Below are 20,485 nucleotides of genomic sequence, written 5' to 3' on the forward strand. Positions count from 1 at the left end.
TACCGTAATAATGCAGGTGGTAAAATAGAATGCCACATGATGACTATGACCAATAGTCATGTATAGGCGGTGCAACAATCAGGGTAACACACATAATTAAAAAATAATGCAATAAACAGAAAATGTAACACAAAATTAAAAAATAATGCAATAAATATAAACTAATTTACAGTAAATGTTACACAAAACACTCTAATGTACATGGCTGATAGCAAAAATATGAAGAAACAAAACTATTTAAAATATGATCATGTGTGGTGTGTCCCACAGGGACTTCTGGGCTTGTCTTTTCACTGTTCACCATAAATTCTATAACAATTTGTAATTTTTACTTCCGAAAAACAACATTTTTATTGTCGTTGGTAATGTTAAACCATGTACAGTCTTGCACAGTATATGGTTAATTAATACGTTTATTTTTCTGCTAAAAACATTCAAACTTTTTTTGTCAGTGTATGGTTGGATAGAAGAAACATGATCAAATAATGAAAAAATACTTCTAAAATGACCACTACATTTTTGAAGTTGTACCAGGAGTACAGTACAGAGAGCAACTTTGCGTATTTCTCCCAAGCATCTCATTCATCATTTATGCTCTAAAGTGTATGCATGACTGAAACCTTTTATAGCTTTTATCAAAGCATCGACCTCATGCTTTTTTCATCTTAGGCTGGGGCAGAGATTTCCACCGTGAACCCAGAGCAGTACTCGAAGAGATTCTATGATTTCATCACTACCATTCTGCCCTAGTCCGAGGCAGCTGAGCTGAGTCCACGGGGATGAAGAGGGACGCAGGAGCGGGGTGTTGAACACTCACTCGCCCGCTCTGCCACGGGGGGGGGGGCACCCCTACAGCAGCTACAACAACCATTCGTTTACATTTTGATTTTCATTTATTCCTCTTTCTGTTTTGTGGGACCATGAGAGTGTAATGGAAAAGGACAATAGTTATAACTTTTTTTTGGGGGGGTGGGGGGGGGCTTTTTACTGCTTTCTTATGCATGCCCCTTAATCTTGTTTGTTCCATTTGATATTTTTCCTGCCTTTTAAAGTGGAAGAGTACGGAAAGAGGAAAGAGAGCTCATGTGCTGGTCTGTGGCTCAGTTAGTAGAATTAGGTCTCTGAAAAAAGGAGGCCGAAACACAACTTTTCAATCGTTCTCTTACTGAATCATTCATCAAATCCCTAGCCGAACTCACTTCATGCAGCCCTTGGCTGCCCGCTCCGCTTTACTCCACCAGGGTCAACAGCTTCATGGAAAGACACCTGAAGCACTTGACACCACGGCACCTGCTAACTCTCCTTAATCACGCAGTCCTCTTCATTCTCTGGACAGACTAACCAGAAACGCTCTTTGAGCCATTTACAAAAGGAGGACCCTAACTTGCCTTGTGTGGACAGACAGCTGAATCTGACTGTTTTGCATGTTCCTTCAGTGTTCTGAGGCAAACGCGTTTGAAACAGTGGCGGTAGGTATTTTTTTTCGTTTGGGTTTTTTTGTTTTGAGTTTTGTTTTGCAGCAACTTGACAGGAGGGAGAATGAAGACACTGAGGCAGCAGGATCAGTGGTTTCTCTTCGGTCATCAGTGAATTCTGTTACATTAGTGATTCAGTTGCCATCCGCACCTTAAACTGTTGCACTTTTTATTAGGATCACTCGGTCTGTTACAAGCTGCAACGATAGCACTATGAGGCACTGTTCAACGCAGCCTTGCCATTTCACGTGTTCTCACGCATACGCTTGTTCTCAACAGACAAAACATAGTTTACCTCTTGCATCGTACCAGACACACTGATTTGTGTTGTTTCAGTATTCCATGGAGGTTTGGGGAAGGGGTGCTTTGTTGCATTTTTAATTTTTTTCTTATTCATTTTAAAACATGACATTGTGTATATGTCTCGTGCGTTTTGTTCGAAATTTTTTTGAACGTTCAAATTGGCAGCAAAATAGATAAAATGTTGTATATTTTGCACATGATGAATGGAACCAAAATGTTCACGGAATCCTGTTGGTTCAGCAGTGGTATTTACAAGGGAAACATAATACCTGTAACAGAGGAGAATACGGTTGTAAATGGCATTGAATTAGATGCAGGTAATATGACTTAGAGATTAACATTTGTTTAACTTTTCTAATTCAAAAAAAAAAAAAAAAAACACCTCATCCTATGTTGTTTAGACTTTTTGATCACTTGCACATATTTTTTCATTGAATTTTAATCCCCCAGAATTTTAAAGCACCACTCCGTGATTCGGTAAAAGTGTTCTGATAAATGAAGAATGTTACTGTTTTAAATCATACAACATAAGTACTGTGTAAAAAAAAAAGAAAGGAAAAAGATGCATGTAGCATTATATTTAGTGTTCAGTCTGGTTTAGTCCAGAGATGGTGTATATTCCATGTTTGGTCATGTTTTTATTTGAATTTTTTTCCCCTTGCCCTTAACCCCCATCCCCCCACCCCTCCACCCCAGGTCTATTTTTTAAGAAGGTCCCATACCTGCTTTATACTGTGTTTTCAATGTATATACACTGTGCAAGAGTCGTGCCTTTTTACTCCAAATTATTTAATTCCTTATTTTTGAATCTTTTTTTTTTCTCCCCTCCAAACAGAAGTAAAATATTATTTTCTAATAGGGTGGTTGTTGGAAAAAAAAAATCCAGATGTTTTTTTTTTTTTTTTTTTTTTTTTTGGTGTTTTGATGTTTCAAAATATGCTGTTGCTTCAAACGGATAGAAGACATTGCATTTTCTGTTCACAACAACACAACACTGAAAAGGTCACAATTTCTTCTTGACTGGCTAATTCTATGTGCAAAGCCTTTTGGACAAGAGTGTGCATTGTGAATTTGTTGATATGAGTAGGTGTGGCTCTTGTTATAGTGTTAATTGTAAATTGTGTTCAGGCTTTCTCCAAGCATTTTTATCTGGAAGTATTATCCGGCACCAATGTTAGCGTCCTTGGTTAGTGTTTCATTTTCTTAATAAACTGAGCGCTGCTTGTGCCCTTGGGAAACCGTTGCACAGTGGGAAAAGAAGCATTTTTTATTCTCATTGGGATGAAAACACATCTTATTGGATGTAATATTCACAACAACAAAAACAGCACCATGGGCATGACAAAAGAGGCTGTTTTAGCGGCAGACTTTGATAGTGTCATCAGAGAATCGCTTCAGCTTCTGATTCTGGATTCACACGCAGCGATATATAGGCTATGTGAATTTCACTCAATGTGAAAAGTGCTACAGCTTCACTTCACGCCTTTTTAAAAAAACCCTCCACCATGTTCTTCATTTGCCAAAAGCATTTTTGCTCAATGTGTTCTTTGATGAATAACTCCTCACATAAGCTTTGGGGGGAATAATGTAATTTTAGCAATTTGATTTTTATTTTCTAAACATTTATGAATGCCACGAACGGATGGATTTTATTTGAATATGCAGGTTTACACGCTTACTGAAAAAAATTATAAAATTCCCCTCGTTTGTGACTGTTTTAATCTAGATACTGAAGTTAATAGAAGTGATGGGGAAGCCCTGGTTATCTGCATCACACTCACAGATATGAGAATAAAAGTTATTTTTGAGAGTAACCAAAGGGGAGGCAGTCTCATGTGTTATGATGTAAACCGATATACACTCCATTCCATCCATAAGCATTGCTCAAAACAATAAAGCACTTTGTCTGCAATTTACGGTGCAACGTCTTGTCATGTTTTCTGCACTTTTAATAATGTTTATATGGTATTTTCTGAGTCACACAGAGAATTGGCTTTCATTTTATAAAAGCTTAATCAGTAGAATGCATGCCATTTACCTACTATGTTAATAAACATTTATTGCTTAAATGTAAAACACTTAAAAAATACATTTGCCTTCTGAACTCAACAGACAAAAATAAGTTGAACACAATTAGTAGGCTACAACAAGCGCACGGAATTAACCAATTATGAAATTAAATTACACCAGTCTGTGGGCAGATTAGTATATTTAATAAAGGAGTATATAGCTTAATTTACCGTACGCAGAGGAGACGCCCTATTTAATATATTCTCGAACGGAAAGTAGGCTGCGCGAGATCTACCTGGATTCACCTGAAGCAACATTGAAAGTGCGTGTAAAAAACTGACGTCAAAATTCCGAAAAATATGTTGTGAAACAGACGTGAAGTGGGAGCTTTACACAGTCCAGCACTTTGAATGGTTTGTATGTTTATCTTTCATTCGCTAAAAACAACATATATATGGCGTCTGCCTCGAATGAGGTCCGTAGCCTGCACAGGCCTGTTCTTTGTAAAAGTGTTGAAATGACTCGGGCTGAGCGCTCATTGCTGATTCAAATGAACATCCTGTTGCCAATTCGTTTGAAGATAATGTCTTCTAAAGCATGTTAAACATTGTGTAAATAGTATAATGAAGAAATCAGGACTGATAATAAAATCAATCTCAGCGAATGTAGTATGCGGTCAGACACAATGGGAACATGAAAAATTCGTTCATGAACACTCTTCTGGACTCTAGGAGGTCAGTGATGTGTTTAAGAAGGCAACAGCTGACCGTGTAGACTCTGATGACTACTTCTCTCATCACCCAAATCACAAATTCAGCACCTGGTCTATATGTGGGCACGGGAATAATTAAATTAAATAGTACGCCAAACCGGAATTTGAGAACGTGAAATTCGACATTATCACATGTAGGCTATTAGCTATGCGATTTTAAAGTCCAGGGTCAAAAGTCACATCGACACCCACTTCTTAGATAATAGACTAGTTGTTCTAAATACTCAATTGTTCGGGGCACAGTTTCGGAAACAGTTCATTGATCAAAACAATAAAGCATCGTTAACTCGTACCCTCCTTTAACTTAACTTTTGAGGCCTGCTCTTCTAAGCCTCGTTATCGACTTGACAAGTCAATCCTGCGTAATAAGCTGCAACTTAAACGAATCTTTCACCATTACCCAGTGTAGCCCACTGTCGAATTTAACACGGTTACATATAGATTTTCTTGCTACATTTGTTTCTAATCATTTTTTCAGTGTTTTTTTTTTTTTTTTTTTCTTTTTTTTTGTTTCAGTACTTAATAACCAGTGTTCAAATATTGATTTTACATCTGTTAGCTTCAGGTCTCAGGACTTCTCTTTCCTCTTCCTTGATGCATTATCTTTATTATTATTATTTTTTTAATGTAGGTACTGACTGACAGATACCAACATTTGGATGAATGGCCCACAAGGACAATAGGGGGGGGTGGGAAATAGAAAAGATCAGATAGGCCAGGCTTCATTCTTAATTAACACTGTTCTGTAGGCCAGTCTTTTTCTGGAGGACTTCCACACCAAGTACACCAATAAAGGTTTTTATTTTTCTCGGATGAAAGCATAAGGTTAATGCGATAGTCTACGTCTCCTCCATTATTCACCATTTTCTTCGGCTCCTTTTTATTTAATTTTTTTTTTTTTTTTTTTGGTGGCATATTATGTAGCTACTGAACATTCTCCAATAAAAGTCCACCGACTGCTACAATCAGAAATGTACTGTTTTCACTTCATTTGTTTTGCGTCTTCTGTTTAAGAAGCCTATATTAAGAACCATATAAGCCTAGCTGTAGTACGAAATGCGTCCCGTAGTTCAATCACATGAATTAATGAAATACCAGAAGAAAACATCAGATATGAAAATTTAACAAATAAAGAATTATACGCCGAAAAACCAAACCTCAGTCTCTTCATTTTTCCAACACAATTATTTCCTTATTTTACCAATATAGCATATTTTACACAACATAACATTTACAAGCATTCACTTCGGAAACCGCTTCCTGTAAAAACTTTTTATCATTTTATTTCATTTTAGCATATTTTATAAGGCCTATGAAAAAGAAAAGAGTGTGTTTTCCCAACTTTGCCTTGACGATATAGCAAGAGTAGCCTATATTTAGCAGTTTTAGGGAAACCAATTTTTTATCATCAAAATAAAACTCGTCTACCTTGGGAGAAGTAATCCTTATATTCATTCATTATTTAAATAGAATCATGGTTTACCTGGGGTCAAGATCACTGGGTGCTATTTCTTCATTCCACCTTAAATCATTGTGTCCTCCCCTTTAAGAGAAAATTCTCCAAACGTTCCCGCCCGAGCGGGGGCGCCAATAGCACGTGCAATGACGAGACGTTTGCGAGCCATATTTTTAAGAGCTGTCACTTACGCTTCTGTTCTTACTCAAACAAGTCGAGACATCTCCAGTATTTTTATCATTTATGTCCACGCAACTGTTGTATAGCTCATAGCGCAATCGGCAAAATGAGTTTCATGTCTGAGGGTATTGTTTTATTGGGTATTTTCTACCCTCACCTACACCCTGCATTTCGTCTTTTTCTCGGCATCGGCTTTTCCTCAACTGCTCGCATTCTTACCTGTTTACTCCTTAGGAATAGCCGAATTTAGTCGATTTTTATATTGATAAAGACATTCACAGCTGAGGTTAGCTGGAAGAATACTTAAAAAGTACGGTTTATATATAAATAAGATGTCCTGTTGTCACAAATTCCTCAGCGAAAAGAAAAAACAAGCCTGTAAATTTCGAAATTTTCGTTCTTTTCTACTCTCGCGTAGTTTTTGAGACACATCGTTAGAGTTTATTAAAATAGTGACGGGTTTCAACATTAGTCGATACAATAATGATTATGAAATTAATTCAGTAATAACAGCCTAATATCTCGCATCGCCGTGGTTATGGCTCGCGAAAGCTCTTCGAATCAGAAGTGTATGCATTAAATACATCCAAGCCTCCTTCATTCATATTTTGAATATTTGCCCAAGGACACAGAGACCGAGAGAAATTAACGGAATAAAGGCTATTCTGCCGTAGCCTGCTGTGCGGAAAACGACTTGACCATGTGGCTGCCAAAGCAGGCTTGCCATGGTCTACGTTTTTTCTTTTTTTTTCTTTTTGGATAATTTTTTGACAACCAAAACAAAGTTGCTTTCTGGCAATACAATACACCTGCACCAGTCGTTGTAACGGTAGTGAAGAACCGGCCTGAATGCGACGGTTTAAATGCTACATTTATTTGACTTTAGGACAGGTGACATTTTTTTTTTCAGTGGGAAAGGCTAGTCTGTTTTCTAAATGTTCATTTTCATTAAAAAAAAATTACCTTATAAATATGCTAATTCCATTTGACACTCTGCTGGGAATGGTTAAATAATGCTCTACATCTCACTAAAAGTGATTGTTTTAACAGATCATCCGAAGGGCTAATTGGTTAAATCCACGTCACTATAAAATCATATGGCAGATTACATTCTACGGTTATATAAGTGTACGTTGTATGTATATTAGTGTGCTTAAACCCTCTTAGTGTGTTTAAACCGCTAATTCCTTGCGATTTCTAATGTGTGGACTGATCAGAATGGTCAGAATTGTTAGGCAGGCTCTCAGCTGAATATATCACTGACCCACAGCACATTTTTCCTCAGTGTTATGAAAGACGCACGTCATCTAATTGAACTGTTAAGGGAGCTTGTTGTTTTGGATCAGTGACTTGTTTTTACAAGTGTTTCTGAAAGAAGCGTTGCTCGGGATAGAATTAGGTTTAATGATTTGTTTGACTGCAGCCCAATTCACGAATCATTTTACTAATATCACTAATTATTTCAACACATGATAGTTAAGACTTTAATTAGAATTGCCCTTGTCTTGAAGTAGCCTATAGAATAGTGGCTGATCTTTAAAAGGAAAGAAATACACTGATCCTGAACTGTTTCCGTAATTGAATCAAACATGATTTTCCTTTTGGTTTGTTCATTGCTTGCCATGTGAATTATTAATTTGATTCACATTCTATACGTTCTTTTCTGAATCATCGTCATGAGAAACATTTACAGTTATAAGTCTCAGAAGTCTGATTTATTTGTCCTTATTACTAGCATTTTTTTAATGAAAACCTTACCAATATAAACGTATCTGGAACAAAAGTATATCGCTTGTCTTATTAGTTATTTTGACATTTTTACACGAAATCATTTTCAACAATATCACTACCATTTTCATTAAATTTAATCGTGTTGATGATTAAAAAACTAATTAAATGTATGGATACCCAATACTTTACATTATAGGCTAGTCTTTATTTTAATTGTACGCTGTGACAATAAACTTACGTAACCCTTTCAAATAAATAGGGTGGGACTTTTTTATCCGTTTGAGTTTGTTTGTTTGATTCATACCTGGGTTTAAGCCCTTTAGGATTTCGGAGAAGTCACTATTGCAGGAAAACAGAGTCGATTTCAAATGTACTAATTACAAATTTCTAAGATTTTTAATGAAAGTAGTTTTTAATATTTTTCCCCATTGACTGGGGATTCAGACACAGGTCAGAGGGTCAATATGCATTTTTATAAAAACTGTAAATGGAGAAGCAGAGAAAATCTATTTGGATTGTTTTCTAATAATTGCATTCAGCAGATGGTAATAACCAGGGACGCTGTTTAAAATAAAATTTGCACATTTGCTGGGTAACCATAAAATAGGCTATAAGGTGAATTCTGAGAATAGCGATTGATGAATAAAGACCAGCAGAGCAATAGGCCTGCTCTATTTGCTTAATTAAACATCATCTCTTACAAAGTATATTTTGTTGTCATCGTCTGCATCTTCTTATTTGGAGTTTGTGTGGGGGTAGGTCTTTCAGGATACGTGTTCGGTTTGCGGAGGAATCTCTTTCCACGAGGCCGACGAGGACCTCGGTCAATCACAGTAAAAGTGATGCAGATAGCCTTTGTCATTGTTTAGACCTAACTCTCCCGCTTTCCCATCAACTAAACTAGATACTCTGATAACTGTATATACATGCTGTTATTGGCCTATATATATATATATATATATATATATATATATATATATATATATATATATATATATATATATATATATATATATATATATATATATACACACACACATACATAAAACGGGACGTGTGTGTGTGTGTGTTTGTGTGTGTAAATAGCGGTTGTAGGATGTCATTCTCAATCTGGTTTTCATGTTTTATGACGTTCTCGAGTAACTAACTGGAGGAAAAAGCATTCAAAAATCGACAGAACGAACTGCTGTTTTTGTGGGATTAACAACATGTTGATGAGTTTTTTGCCGGTCACGTAACAGCATTATTTTCCTCTCACGCCCTGATCCCATTACAAAAGAAGCTTCCATGAGGCCGCTTATCCTGTTGGTTGAACCACGTGTCTAAATATGAGGCGAACGGTTCTTATCAGTCAGTAAATGGGATAGTTTACCGCGTTTAATAAGTGTTAAGTGTTTAATAACATATAGACTATTTATACAAAACCTAGCTATTTATGCAAAACCTATGCTATTTAATTTATTAAGATTACTATTGACCCCGGTGTGGATTATTTTTATAGTTGCATTGGCAATTCGGAATGGTGTAGCTAGCCTACTATTTATAATCACTCCATTTTCATAATTTACAAGACTCAATGCAAAAACTAGCCTATCAATAAAACACTTTTACACTTAAAAACATATTAGGGCTAATTTCTAGGAGTGGAGAACGACAGGTTGAGCAGAAACTTGTTAGGAGACTGAAAATCTTCTCCTACTGAACAGCCTAATGGTGGCCTGTTGAGTTCTGTGAATGAAGCCTCGAGTCCATTCGTCGAAGTCAGGCCTCGAAATTAACCGGTCTGTTTCGCTGTGCAAGATCCGTCTTGCTGTCCCATGTGTTCGACGTGATATAATTTGTTAATCACCATTTCTTATCTCTAGGATGTAGCCTGCCTTAAACTACTCTTTTTAAAAAGGCAGTTTTCACACCGACTCAGTTCGCAGTGCGTTCGGTTTGGTTAAAGCAGAACATGCAGCGGCTGTCTGATTTGATAGGCCTACCTGTAGATAATACACAAAACATTGATTCAGACGTTTAAATAAGCGTAGGCTACTTTGTGTTTGTGTATAAATGCTTTGGCCAAGCAATTTTCTCAGTTAATTAAATAATAATTTTTAATCATCATTATTACCCACGAACACTTGCATTTATAAGCTATAGGCTACTATACATTTCACAAGATTACCACGACTCAGTCCTGCTGTACTGCTACTGTGTGTATTTCCATTGTGTGACAGATTTATCGCCTTCAAGTCTTTTAGGGAGGGCTGATTCCTTTTTGCTTGTGGGCGAAACAGCTTCTCTGTGTACATATTAAAGCTTAAACCATATCAGACAATATGTTCTTATATTTTATTATTATAGCTGTATTATTCATTTGCAGTTGTTATAACATAATTTTATTTATTTATTTATTTATTTTTATTTTTTTTTTGGATTGGAGATTTGTCTTACGTTGTCTTTGTGGCCCAAAACTCCGAAGACCATGATTTTACACGCACTGGTAGCCTATAAAAAATAGGATGTAGGCTATGAAATGTTTACGATATGAACCACTGTCATACAATTAAATGTAGTTAATAGTGCAAATGTTAAATCGGGTGAATTTAATAGTATATAACTCATATAAAATTTACATGTAATTTAGAAGGACACCTACTCTTTCAACCCCCACTCTTCCCGCATTTACCAAGGTCTACACACAAGTGGCTACTCGCTATGCAACTAGTCTAGCACTTGTTTTTCTTATGCACAAATTACCCAGTTAACAATTTCATTTGTCCCCTATATCTCAGGACGTAGCGTTCACGAGGAACTCTGTCTGTGATGCATTTAAGTTCTGGCTAATTGCGCGCCGTTACGGTGTCATTTTTAAACCTTTTTCGAAAGCTCTTCTTCCTCCTGATCCTCTGCTTTCAGTCTTACCCTCACTGGAGAAAGGAAGTCAGACGAAGAAGCTTATCTTGAGCCTAACTGGTCTCAATATCTTAAAGATATCTAAAAACTATATCAGAGACATTGTGCTGCCTCGTCTCAGTTTCACGAGCGGATTAGACAGATCTCACGGCAATTCGTACATATTTTACGAGGTGCCTAATTCGTACGAATTCGTACGACCACACTCGTACAAATTCATAAATTTTTGCCAAATCGTACTATTTTACGAGTTATTCGTATGAATTTGTACGAATTACCTACACCAAACCCCGCCCCTAAACCTACCCGTTGTATGTGAGGTCGTACCGTACGAATTAGCCACCTCGTAAAATTTGTATACCTCCTCATTTGAAATGTGCTGGCCCTTGTGTAACCAGATCATGTCTGTTGTATACCTCCTCATTTGAAATGTGCTGGTTCTAGACGTCCTTGGTTTTCCTGTTTCCTTTCTCTGATTAGAGTAGCCTGTGTACCCTAAGCGCGCTCATGTGTGGTTATAGGCTTATGAGTAGTGTGCTTGAGTCCATAGTGTGTATAGCAGGGCACGAGACCATCGGTTTCTAAACCCCTCCCCCACACACTAACACTTTTCTTTACAATAAACAACTTATCTTAAAGTTTGAGCTTACATTTGCTGGAACCGCATGTTACCTCAAGACAGTGCCAAACAACGGTTAACTTATAATAACAATGAATATTAATGAGTTAAAAATGGACGATCATCTCACATCACACTCAGATGTATTTAATGAACAGTTTCACCATAAAAAGAAAAAGAAAGTGCTTCAAAATCCACCTCACGTTTTCAAGTTTTCATTTCGAGTGCATTTATCCTACACAACAATGGTATACAAAAACCAGGAAAATCACAAAAATAAATATGCATTTTTATAAACAACCAGTGACTTCAATTTAAGAAAAAACTCATGTCAAAATCTGATCTCAAGTATTGTAGCAAAATCAGAAAGATAAAAAAAAAAACAAAGTCCACCTTGACCAGATAATTCCTAACCTACCATGTTTACAGTGAGTCACCGCCCATTTTTCCATTTATGTTCATTGTGGAGATCAGGCATTTCTTTAACTTTATGGGGTTGTGATGTGTGCGCTACATTCTGTTTAATTTGGCTAGTTTTGAATTCATTCCTCTGAAGTTGGGACGACATAGCTATTCTGTCCGTCCGCAGTGCACTTTGACACAGAACGGAACAAAAAGTTCCTTTTATACTCTCGAGAGAGCAGACATTAAATAGTCGAGTTACAAAAATATAGAACTACTATATTTTAATCATTCACCTGTCAGAGTGTCACACTATATCGCATACTGGAACATTCACAAAGCGATGCAGTTTCACTTAATAGGCTACATAGTGTCAATCCCCACTTGTACACGTTAATCAAAACAGTACACGTAATGGACCCATGCCTTAATACGTTAAATACCCTTTAAAGTCTATTACGTGTTTTCTCAGAATGACGTGAACCCGGTAGCCTCACTTTAGCCAAAGCTGCATAGTCTATGCTCATTTAGTGATAACTCACAGGCTTTGTATTTATGTTTTGTTTAGGAAATTAGAATGCAGTTGGATATTTTCGTCCCTTGGCAATATAATCAAAAAAGTATTAATTTAGCTCATTGGCTGATCCAGTCACAGATACAATTTGCTTTTAAAGGCCCGTTTTGCAGGCAGTCTGCTTTTGCTGACGTAAACAAATATGGTAAGTCACAGTACATTCATCACAAGGCATTTATATGGGGCAGGGTACTCTAGTGGAACACCAAGTTAACACTTGCATGTTTTTTAATGTTATACGTTTTCGAGTGCCAAGGTAATCCATATCCTTGGAAAATAGGCCTAGCAAAAGAAAATACAATCAAAACACCATACGAAAAGGACAAGGCTATTGAGTCAAAGAGAAATAAACATTTACTAAGTATACCCTGACCAGAATGTGTGTATATTCCATTAAGCACCGAGGTCTTTTTTTTTTTTGTCACGTATGTACAAACACTGTCGTTTGCAGTTGTCTGTCTCTCTGTAGGTCGCTCCATTGAAATCGGCAACATTTACAATAAGAACGACTAGCAAAACCTCCTCTAAAAGCAAACGAACATATTGGAAATAGCACCACATGAATAATTACTGACTTAAAAAAGGTTTTTTTGGGTTAACTTGCGATGGCTCTTTTGCGTAAGAAAATCGAAAAATAAAAACACACGTCACGAATTCACCTTAATGGGCATTAGCAAAGTGCAATGCATGGTAAATTTGTGCTTTAGCTGTTCTATACCTTAAGCTATGAATGTGCTAAAGAAGGAGTTTGATTTGGTGTTTTTCCCTCTATTACATCGTGCAAATCAAACAGCTCTTGATTGTCAGTTAGAGGGCCATTGTGTTTGGCCTACCGTTATGTTATGGTGCGCTGCGTGTGAGTGAACACAGCCAAGCGCCAACAACTGGGGAGCACCCATAAAATGAATAAATAAGAAAAAGGTATGGATCAACGGCCTACAGTAATTCCAAAACACAGTATGTGGATGAATCATCAAGGGAAAATACAAAACATTGGCCCAAAATAAACCGACAAAGTCAGTTGTTTTAAAAACAAAATCATCATTTTAGTGTACACAGACCTGACAATCACTATAACGCCATCCTTTTGAGAGATGGTTAACCCTGTCCCTGCCTGAAGAACGAGCCAACATTTGCTCCGTGAGAGTCTAGTCCATCAGGTCAAAAACAGCTCCACGATGTCAATAATGTCATTTTGAAAACAAGGTTGTGTGTGTGTGTGTGTGTGTGTGTGTGTATTTTTTTTTTTAACTAGACCAGCTTATTATAAATATCTCCGTATATTCCCGAATCCAAGACCAGCCTGTGCTATATGAGGACGGTGTGTGCTACATAACAACAGGCCAGAAACGTATGCATTGAAAACAACACAACAATGAAAACGAAACAACTAACGGGAATCAGTGCTTGTCACAGTTTTAAGACATTTCCCCCCGAGCTCAAAACAACAGTTCACGGGATAACAGAGGCTTTCCTGAATTTGTGGCTTGGAGGGGGAGGAACAACTGAATGACCGAGCTGCCATCTCCACACTGGGTGAGAACGATGAGGCAGTTGGTTACTTCTTAAAGAGTTCAAAGAGTAAGCGGGACTCAAATCTCCATCGCTGCCAATAACAAGAGACGGCGGAGAGGGGAAATTCGCCATGAATCTGAAGGGCTTTTTCAGAGATGCTACACTGGCGCTCGCTCGTTTGCGTTTGCTCGCACCCGCACAGTCTTCATTCGATCCCTCACTGCTAGCGAATTTTCCTGCAAAACGGGGGCTCCGGTCAACTTTGGCAACTGATTTCGCGGATGTTCTCACGCTTTCGGTTTTTGTACCCAAAAGCATCGCCCTGTAGTTTTTCCTGACCCTTGCACCATTCTTGGAATCCCCTTCCTTGGAACAAGGGGTGTTTAAAGTGCTTCTTGATTCCTCGTTACAGGCAGGGTGTTTTTGAACAAAGCTCTCTGTGGCTTTGCAGTGGTCAGCTTCCTTTAAATCGTAACTGATGCGCTCACCATCGGCGTCGTGATCCTTACATTGATATTCCGAAGGCTGATTTGCATATTCATATTCGTCAAAGGTGTCCTCGACTTTAATCTTCACGTTGTTGAGTAAAAAATGTGGCGTTTTTACTGCCCTGTTGCCCTCATTGTTAAAGCCTGAGGTACTAACGGGCTCCTCGGTCTCTGTTTTGATAGGTTTTAGAGGTGAAGGCAGTTTCAGGGAAGTTTTCGCTTCCCTCTTGGAATTTGCTGCTAATGAAAGATTGCTGTCAGAAGACTTACAAACCGTTATTTCTTTGTCCGGAACACAGTGGGAGATCAAGCCTTGGGAGTATTTGTTTGCAGAACCCGGTATTCTTTGTTGGGGAAACGCCTTGTTTCCATTTGCATTAGGTTTAAGCCCAGTCTCTTTAATTCTGTTAGCGACAGAGTCTGTTGTCTTTGGATCCTTTGAAAATTCAAGGCGTGATGGTGCTTCAGAGCCCTCGTTTTTTCTTAAATCTGGGAAACAGGTCCGCAACGGGCAGAACTTCTGCACTTTTGCGGCATCGCCATCCTTGTGTGCGTCCCTGGACAATGTGAAGTCCGATTTTTGAGTTTTGCCAATTCGTTCGCAATCCAAAGTAGTCGTTACTCCTTGGTCAGTGGTGATGTTCTGTACATTAGGCCTGTAGTGAAAAGTTGGCTGTAAGAGCAGAGGTGCTTTTGTGTTGAGACTTGAGAACCTCGCACGCCTGAAACGAATACTCTGCACTGAAACTTGACTGGACACAGAGCTCGAATCAGACTGAGAGGAGCTCTCTTCATCGCTGCTGACATCTGAAGAATCCGAGAGAGAGTCATCCTCCTCCTCCTCATCTGAAGTCCCGGAGTTGCTGGTGGTAGAGAAACTCGAGCCGAAATCCGAATCGTTGTTCACCCGTTCTGATACGGAGCTAGATTCCGTGTCGCTGCTGCAGCTTTCCTGAAAATGTCCAGTGTGCAGAGGATCGACGTATAATCCATGTTCGAGGTGGTGAAACTGGCTTAAAGATCCGTTGGGAACTTTTGGTTTACAGCACTTTGGGACGACCAAAACCGGATGGCTTCTTCTGCTCCTCGACCAAAACTGCCTCGCGCTGCTCTCGCGCTTCCTCTTCCTTTTGTAAAGTAGGTCTGCGTTGCCTTGGTGCTTCGCCTGCGCTGCAATGGCGGACTGATAGAGCAGCGGCTGCCGAGTCACAACGTGCCGAAAAAGCGTATGTTTCTGATTAAAAGCCACACAGTTGTCAGGTATTTGATCTGTTTTATAGTTTTTAAAGGGTGTAGATGCCGACTTCGTGACCGGTTGAAAGTCATGACCGAAGGATTTACTGTAAATTTGAGGTAGATTTGAGTGAGTGCGAGGGACAGGGTCCTGACGAACAGCTTTATTTTTGAATGAGAAAGTCTGAGGAACCCCATGCAAACTCAACCAAACTTTCTCTCTCCAAAAGTCACTTCTGGCAGAGGTGCGATTTTTGCCGTCGCACATTTTTTCTGGGGGATTTTTTGTCTTTTCCCTTCTTTTGTTTGATTTCAGTACGCGCTCAGTTTTACATGAAAAATACAGTGCCTCAACGTCCTCTCTTGAAATCAGAGTGCATTTAGCTGCATGGAAAGCTATAGAATTTATTGCTTTGAGCTTTCGCAGTTCCTTCAAATCACAGTGATGCTTCTTCACGTTTAAATGGTCCATTCGTTTGTGTACAGTAGTCCGCGGGATATTTTTCAAGAGGTCGGTGAAGACTTGAGAAAGGGCAAACATTTGCTTGCCTTTGATAACCAAATAGCCAAGCTTTACACCCTGCATTTCCTCAAAACCGGATTCCAAGTCCCCCATTTTCTTCATTGCATTAATTCCAACATTTAGAGCGACGGATGTCCTTAAAGTAGCCTTACTGCTGCTTCTTTATTTCAAGGCATTCTGCTGACCGGTCCAGCATGGGCTTTGACATGTCCACACTGCTTGGTGAACAAAAAGTTTTAAATAGAAAAATAAAAATGAAATGGCCTGTTTGAATGAAAACAATCAGTCCATTGACCTGAGCACTGCATGATCGATGGAATGTGTGTGATGTTGCCGACAGGCTGGCTGCTGCCTGTCTGAGCTCCTGTATACCTGCGCTCCCTCAGCTCCCTTCCCATTTGGCCATGAGGAAAAGAGGAAGGTGAACAGCACTGCCAGTGAGAAGGATAAAAAGCGAGGAGAGTAGGGAAGGGAAAAAGAGAGGGAGTGAGCAAGAGAGAGAGAGGGAGGGATAGAGAGAGAGAGAGAGAGAAATAGAGCCCAAAATGCAGCTGCTATTCCCGTTGCTGGTTTAGTCACAAATAAAATGACAGTGGGAACTGAGCAAGGCCGGAGACACCTTCATCAATTAATGCCCCCAAAGCCGACGCTGATTGGACGTTACTGACAGGTGATGCAATAAAAATGGATATTCCACCCATGGCCACCCCCATCCCCCTTGCTAATTACCATACCGTTGTAATCCCACCTCTCTTAGAGCAAATAATTCGCTAGTGATAAGTTCATGCTTAGAAATTAATATTAGTCATTTTGTCGGAGTCTTGTTACAACTTTGTGTTGTCGTGGTTGTGTAAAATTATTAATGCTGACAGATGGGTATGTTAGGCAGCATATATATGATGTGCATCTTTTTTATATTATTTATTTTATGAATTAAACATTGTCGTTATGTTTAATTTAAATGCGTTTTATCCTTTTAAATAGCTATCTTTATACACTCTGCAAAATTTAATGCATCTGTTTCAGGGAGATAAGCATTTTAACTCAAACAGAGATAAAACTTGGAATTTGAAGCAAACATTGTTAAGTGGCAAGTTAAAAACCGAATGAAAAATCTATGTTTGCATTTTACCAATCCCAAAACTCGTTTGAATTAAAAAAAAAAGAGAGAGTCGTAAACCATTGTGTAGGCCTATAGTGTTTTTTTTTTTTTGTTTTGTATATGTAATCAACATGAATCACAATATACATTAAATGCTTTTTGTCATTTTGTGTGCGTGTGATATCTGCGTGCACTCACGCTCTTTAAGGTAACAGCGTGTGCAGAATAATAAAAAAAATGCCATGCTTTAAGAAATCTTCAGAGCTATTTTTCCCAAGTTGGGAGTTAATATATATATTTAAATCCTGAAACAAGAACTGTCGATCAAGATATACAAATTGTAGAAGGAGCTAAGAATGCAAGAAACACGTGTGTACAAATAATAATAATAATAATAATAATAATAATAATAGAATTTGTACGTTAATCAGCATGTTCTAATACCCTCGTAATTGTTCAGTTTTACACTAGGTCTGTATAAGAGTGTGAAGAGAAAGATGGGCTATTATTCATACTTTTTGCGGTCCATTTTTTTTTTCAGATCAGGCAGGCCTCCATCCCACTTCCTAACGTGAAAGAGAAAATAACTGGTCTTCAGAAGCAAAGACTTCCCCCTCCCCCGTTTGTGTCAGTGTACAGACATATGTCGTTTTACAATGGTGAGGAAAGAGAATGAACAGAAAAAAAGTCATTTTAACTACAATACAATACCGTTTTTTTCAGGCATACATAATTTGACAGAAAATCCTTCTGCTAATCTTAAATGCATGTACAATATTTTGCGAAACTCTTAGTAAAAACTTACAAACATGTTATGAAACACTAAGCACTCCTGATACAGTATTCGAAATTCCCATTGTAGAATACGAAGTGATTCTGTAGATGACTGTTGTTTTTTATGCAGTGTATAACCGGGCAGACTTATAAAGCCTTGCTTTTCAGGTGGTTCTTAAAACTCAAAAGTTTCGATGTTTTGCTGCAAATGTTATATGGTAGACTACAAAAAAGATAAATAGATTTTTCATGAAACTATGCATTTTCAGTCATTCCATCATTTGAATGCAAATGACCTGACCTTACTACCACCCTTCACATCTTGCCTATTATAAAAAAGCAAACCACCCGGGACGAGAAAGCCAGCGCCATATTATGGGTTTGGACTTTACTGTGCATCATACGATTTATACAAGTTTTTGTTGGAAGTGCTAGTTCAGGATGATTAATTTGTCATCATATTACTTAATATTAATTGATTAGGTCTATTGATATATTGGTTGAAATAAGTTTGACATAAAATTGTTTAGATCAAGTAAACGCTCTATGCGGTCATTGTCAAGTATTGCTCTTGATAATGAATTGTTATATTATGCTATACTGTATCCGCGTTTATCTGATTATGGGGTGCACAGGCAGCTATATAAGTGGTTCGTGTTAATCACCACAGCTCATTTAGTACCAGATTCAGCATCGGTATTTGTCAGAATGTACACAATCCCACTTCACTCATTCGCAAGGGGCGGTAACATAAATCGACTCTAGTTCATAAAGATTTTCAACGGAGTTTATGTCACTCTATAGGCAACCTTTCCTAGAAGTGAGTCGTCGTCCTGTTGATTAAGAGCACTCGGTCTCCTGTTAAACCTTCAGCGTTGAGTCCTAGTGCAGCTCCTTGTTTCTGTGGCTCCTGCTGCAACTGCTTTGTTAAACAAACGGTCAAACTGAATGTTTATAGGCCTGAATGTCTGCAAATATTTAAAGAACACACGGTTTTTTTATATATATATATAAAATGTCAAATAAATATTGTCAGCATAATATATAAATACATATAAATGCTACAAATATGTATACAAAGAAGACACAATCGTTAACTCTTTCATAAGCGTTTCATTTATGCTGCAGCTGCTCTATAATTATTCTCTCACTTGTAGAGTTTATTTACGCTCAGAGAGCGGCTAGGTAGTTGTTCTGACAAGCAGTAAACAAATGTAGGCTATTTAACGATGGGAAAATTTCTCTAATGTTATTGGACCTGCATAAATGAGCTGTTCCACGTGTTAGTGTATGCGATTTGATAGTTTTTTTTTTTTTTTCACGTGGTATTTGAACGTTCTGCAGTGTTAATAGTCAATTTTATTCCAACCTTCACTGAACTCTCTATAACTTTTATCCAAGGGGCACACATCATTTGAAAGACAACACGCAGGTCCTGGTCCTTTGATTCTGAAACCTCACAGCTTGAATAGCCCTCAATTGTGACATGAGTGATAATGATTGATCAACGACCCAGTGTGCATCGGGTTGCCTTCAGAATTGTTTTGTTTTCCCGTTTTAAGATTTATTTTAAAGTTGATCACTTTTGGAAAATCAGGATAACTCAGATTAATCATTGATCATATTATTAGGCTACTTCCAATGAAGTTTACTGGAAATGATCAGCTTATTTCCACAGTCTGGGGAGTCGTCTTTAAATAGCCTATATTTATTTATTTATTTACACTACGCACAGGATATGTTATAATATATAGGATACAAATAAATTCATTAAAACAAAAACACACATCGTATATTAACAAATCTGAGTTAATCTGACAAAAATCACAAACGCAGTTTAATTTTGATCACCAGGATTAGGAAGTGCATGCATAGGTACGCTGCAAGTTAGTGAGGAAATGCGGTGATGCATTATCATTAAATATTAATATAAGGCTGTTACTATATATTAAGATGATTTCTAACCATTTATATGTGAATAAATCAACATTTTAAAACTCTTGTTGTTTTCATATGCGTGATTTATTTATAATGAAGAGAAGAATTCAATCTTTTTGACTTGGTCACTTCTATTTTGAGACAATTGAGAGTTGGAGTCATTTATTGCAATGAAATCAGGATGGGCCCTGGACCCTCAAAACGTGACGGACTCGCCAAGTGGGGGTCCGCGTGGGCTACCTCACTACAACGTGCGCGGAGTCTCAAACAGCATGGCAAAGATGTCCGGTGACAAATAAAAAAGCTCACTGCAACCCATTTATCATTAAGTTAAATTAAGTAAATGCGCGCATACTTTTCGCAAAGGATCGCGAGCTCAAAGTTTGATGAAGAAGCTTCTCACATTAGAGAGAGTGAGGTAAGAGGACGTTTGTTCGTCGCGCTTTAGCTAACAATAGAAGAACAAAGAACACATTTCCTTTGCATTTA

General features: G+C 38.0%; 3 protein-coding genes across 9 annotated transcripts in view; 2 read left to right on the forward strand and 1 right to left on the reverse strand.

The window, feature by feature from the left end:
• The window catches only part of pip4k2aa (phosphatidylinositol-5-phosphate 4-kinase, type II, alpha a), a 32,270-nt gene extending 29,249 nt beyond the window's left edge, over window positions 1–3,021 (forward strand). Inside the window, exon 10 of the mRNA XM_042752436.1 lies at window positions 670–3,021. Within this exon, the coding sequence (XP_042608370.1) occupies window positions 670–750 (81 nt within the window). The 3' untranslated portion in view covers window positions 751–3,021. The remainder of the gene's footprint in view (window positions 1–669) is intronic.
• An 8,552-nt stretch (window positions 3,022–11,573) lies between these two features.
• On the reverse strand, window positions 11,574–16,887 carry skida1 (SKI/DACH domain containing 1). The gene has a single exon (XM_019066743.2). It carries the CDS (start codon window positions 16,282–16,284, stop codon window positions 13,876–13,878), a length of 2,409 nt encoding a protein of 802 aa, XP_018922288.2. The 5' UTR covers window positions 16,285–16,887; the 3' UTR covers window positions 11,574–13,875.
• Window positions 16,888–20,203: 3,316 nt separating this feature from the next.
• mllt10 (MLLT10 histone lysine methyltransferase DOT1L cofactor) overlaps window positions 20,204–20,485 on the forward strand; it is a 50,260-nt gene continuing 49,978 nt past the window's right edge. The window contains exon 1 of one of the 7 annotated variants that reach the window (XM_042751946.1): window positions 20,204–20,414. In XM_042751946.1, coding sequence (XP_042607880.1) covers window positions 20,340–20,414 — 75 coding nt within the window. In that variant the 5' untranslated portion in view covers window positions 20,204–20,339. The remainder of the gene's footprint in view (window positions 20,415–20,485) is intronic. The other 6 variants (XM_042751941.1, XM_042751940.1, XM_042751942.1 and 3 more) reach the window with 6 other exon arrangements.

This window comes from Cyprinus carpio, chromosome B24 (genome assembly GCF_018340385.1).
Source record: "Cyprinus carpio isolate SPL01 chromosome B24, ASM1834038v1, whole genome shotgun sequence".
In the NCBI taxonomy this organism is placed as follows: Eukaryota; Metazoa; Chordata; class Actinopteri; order Cypriniformes; family Cyprinidae; genus Cyprinus; species Cyprinus carpio.

Excerpts from the sequence above, each read along its gene's own strand:
- skida1 (XM_019066743.2), bottom strand. The coding sequence starts at position 16,284 with ATGAAGAAAATGGGGGACTTGGAATCCGGTTTTGAGGAAATGCAGGGT.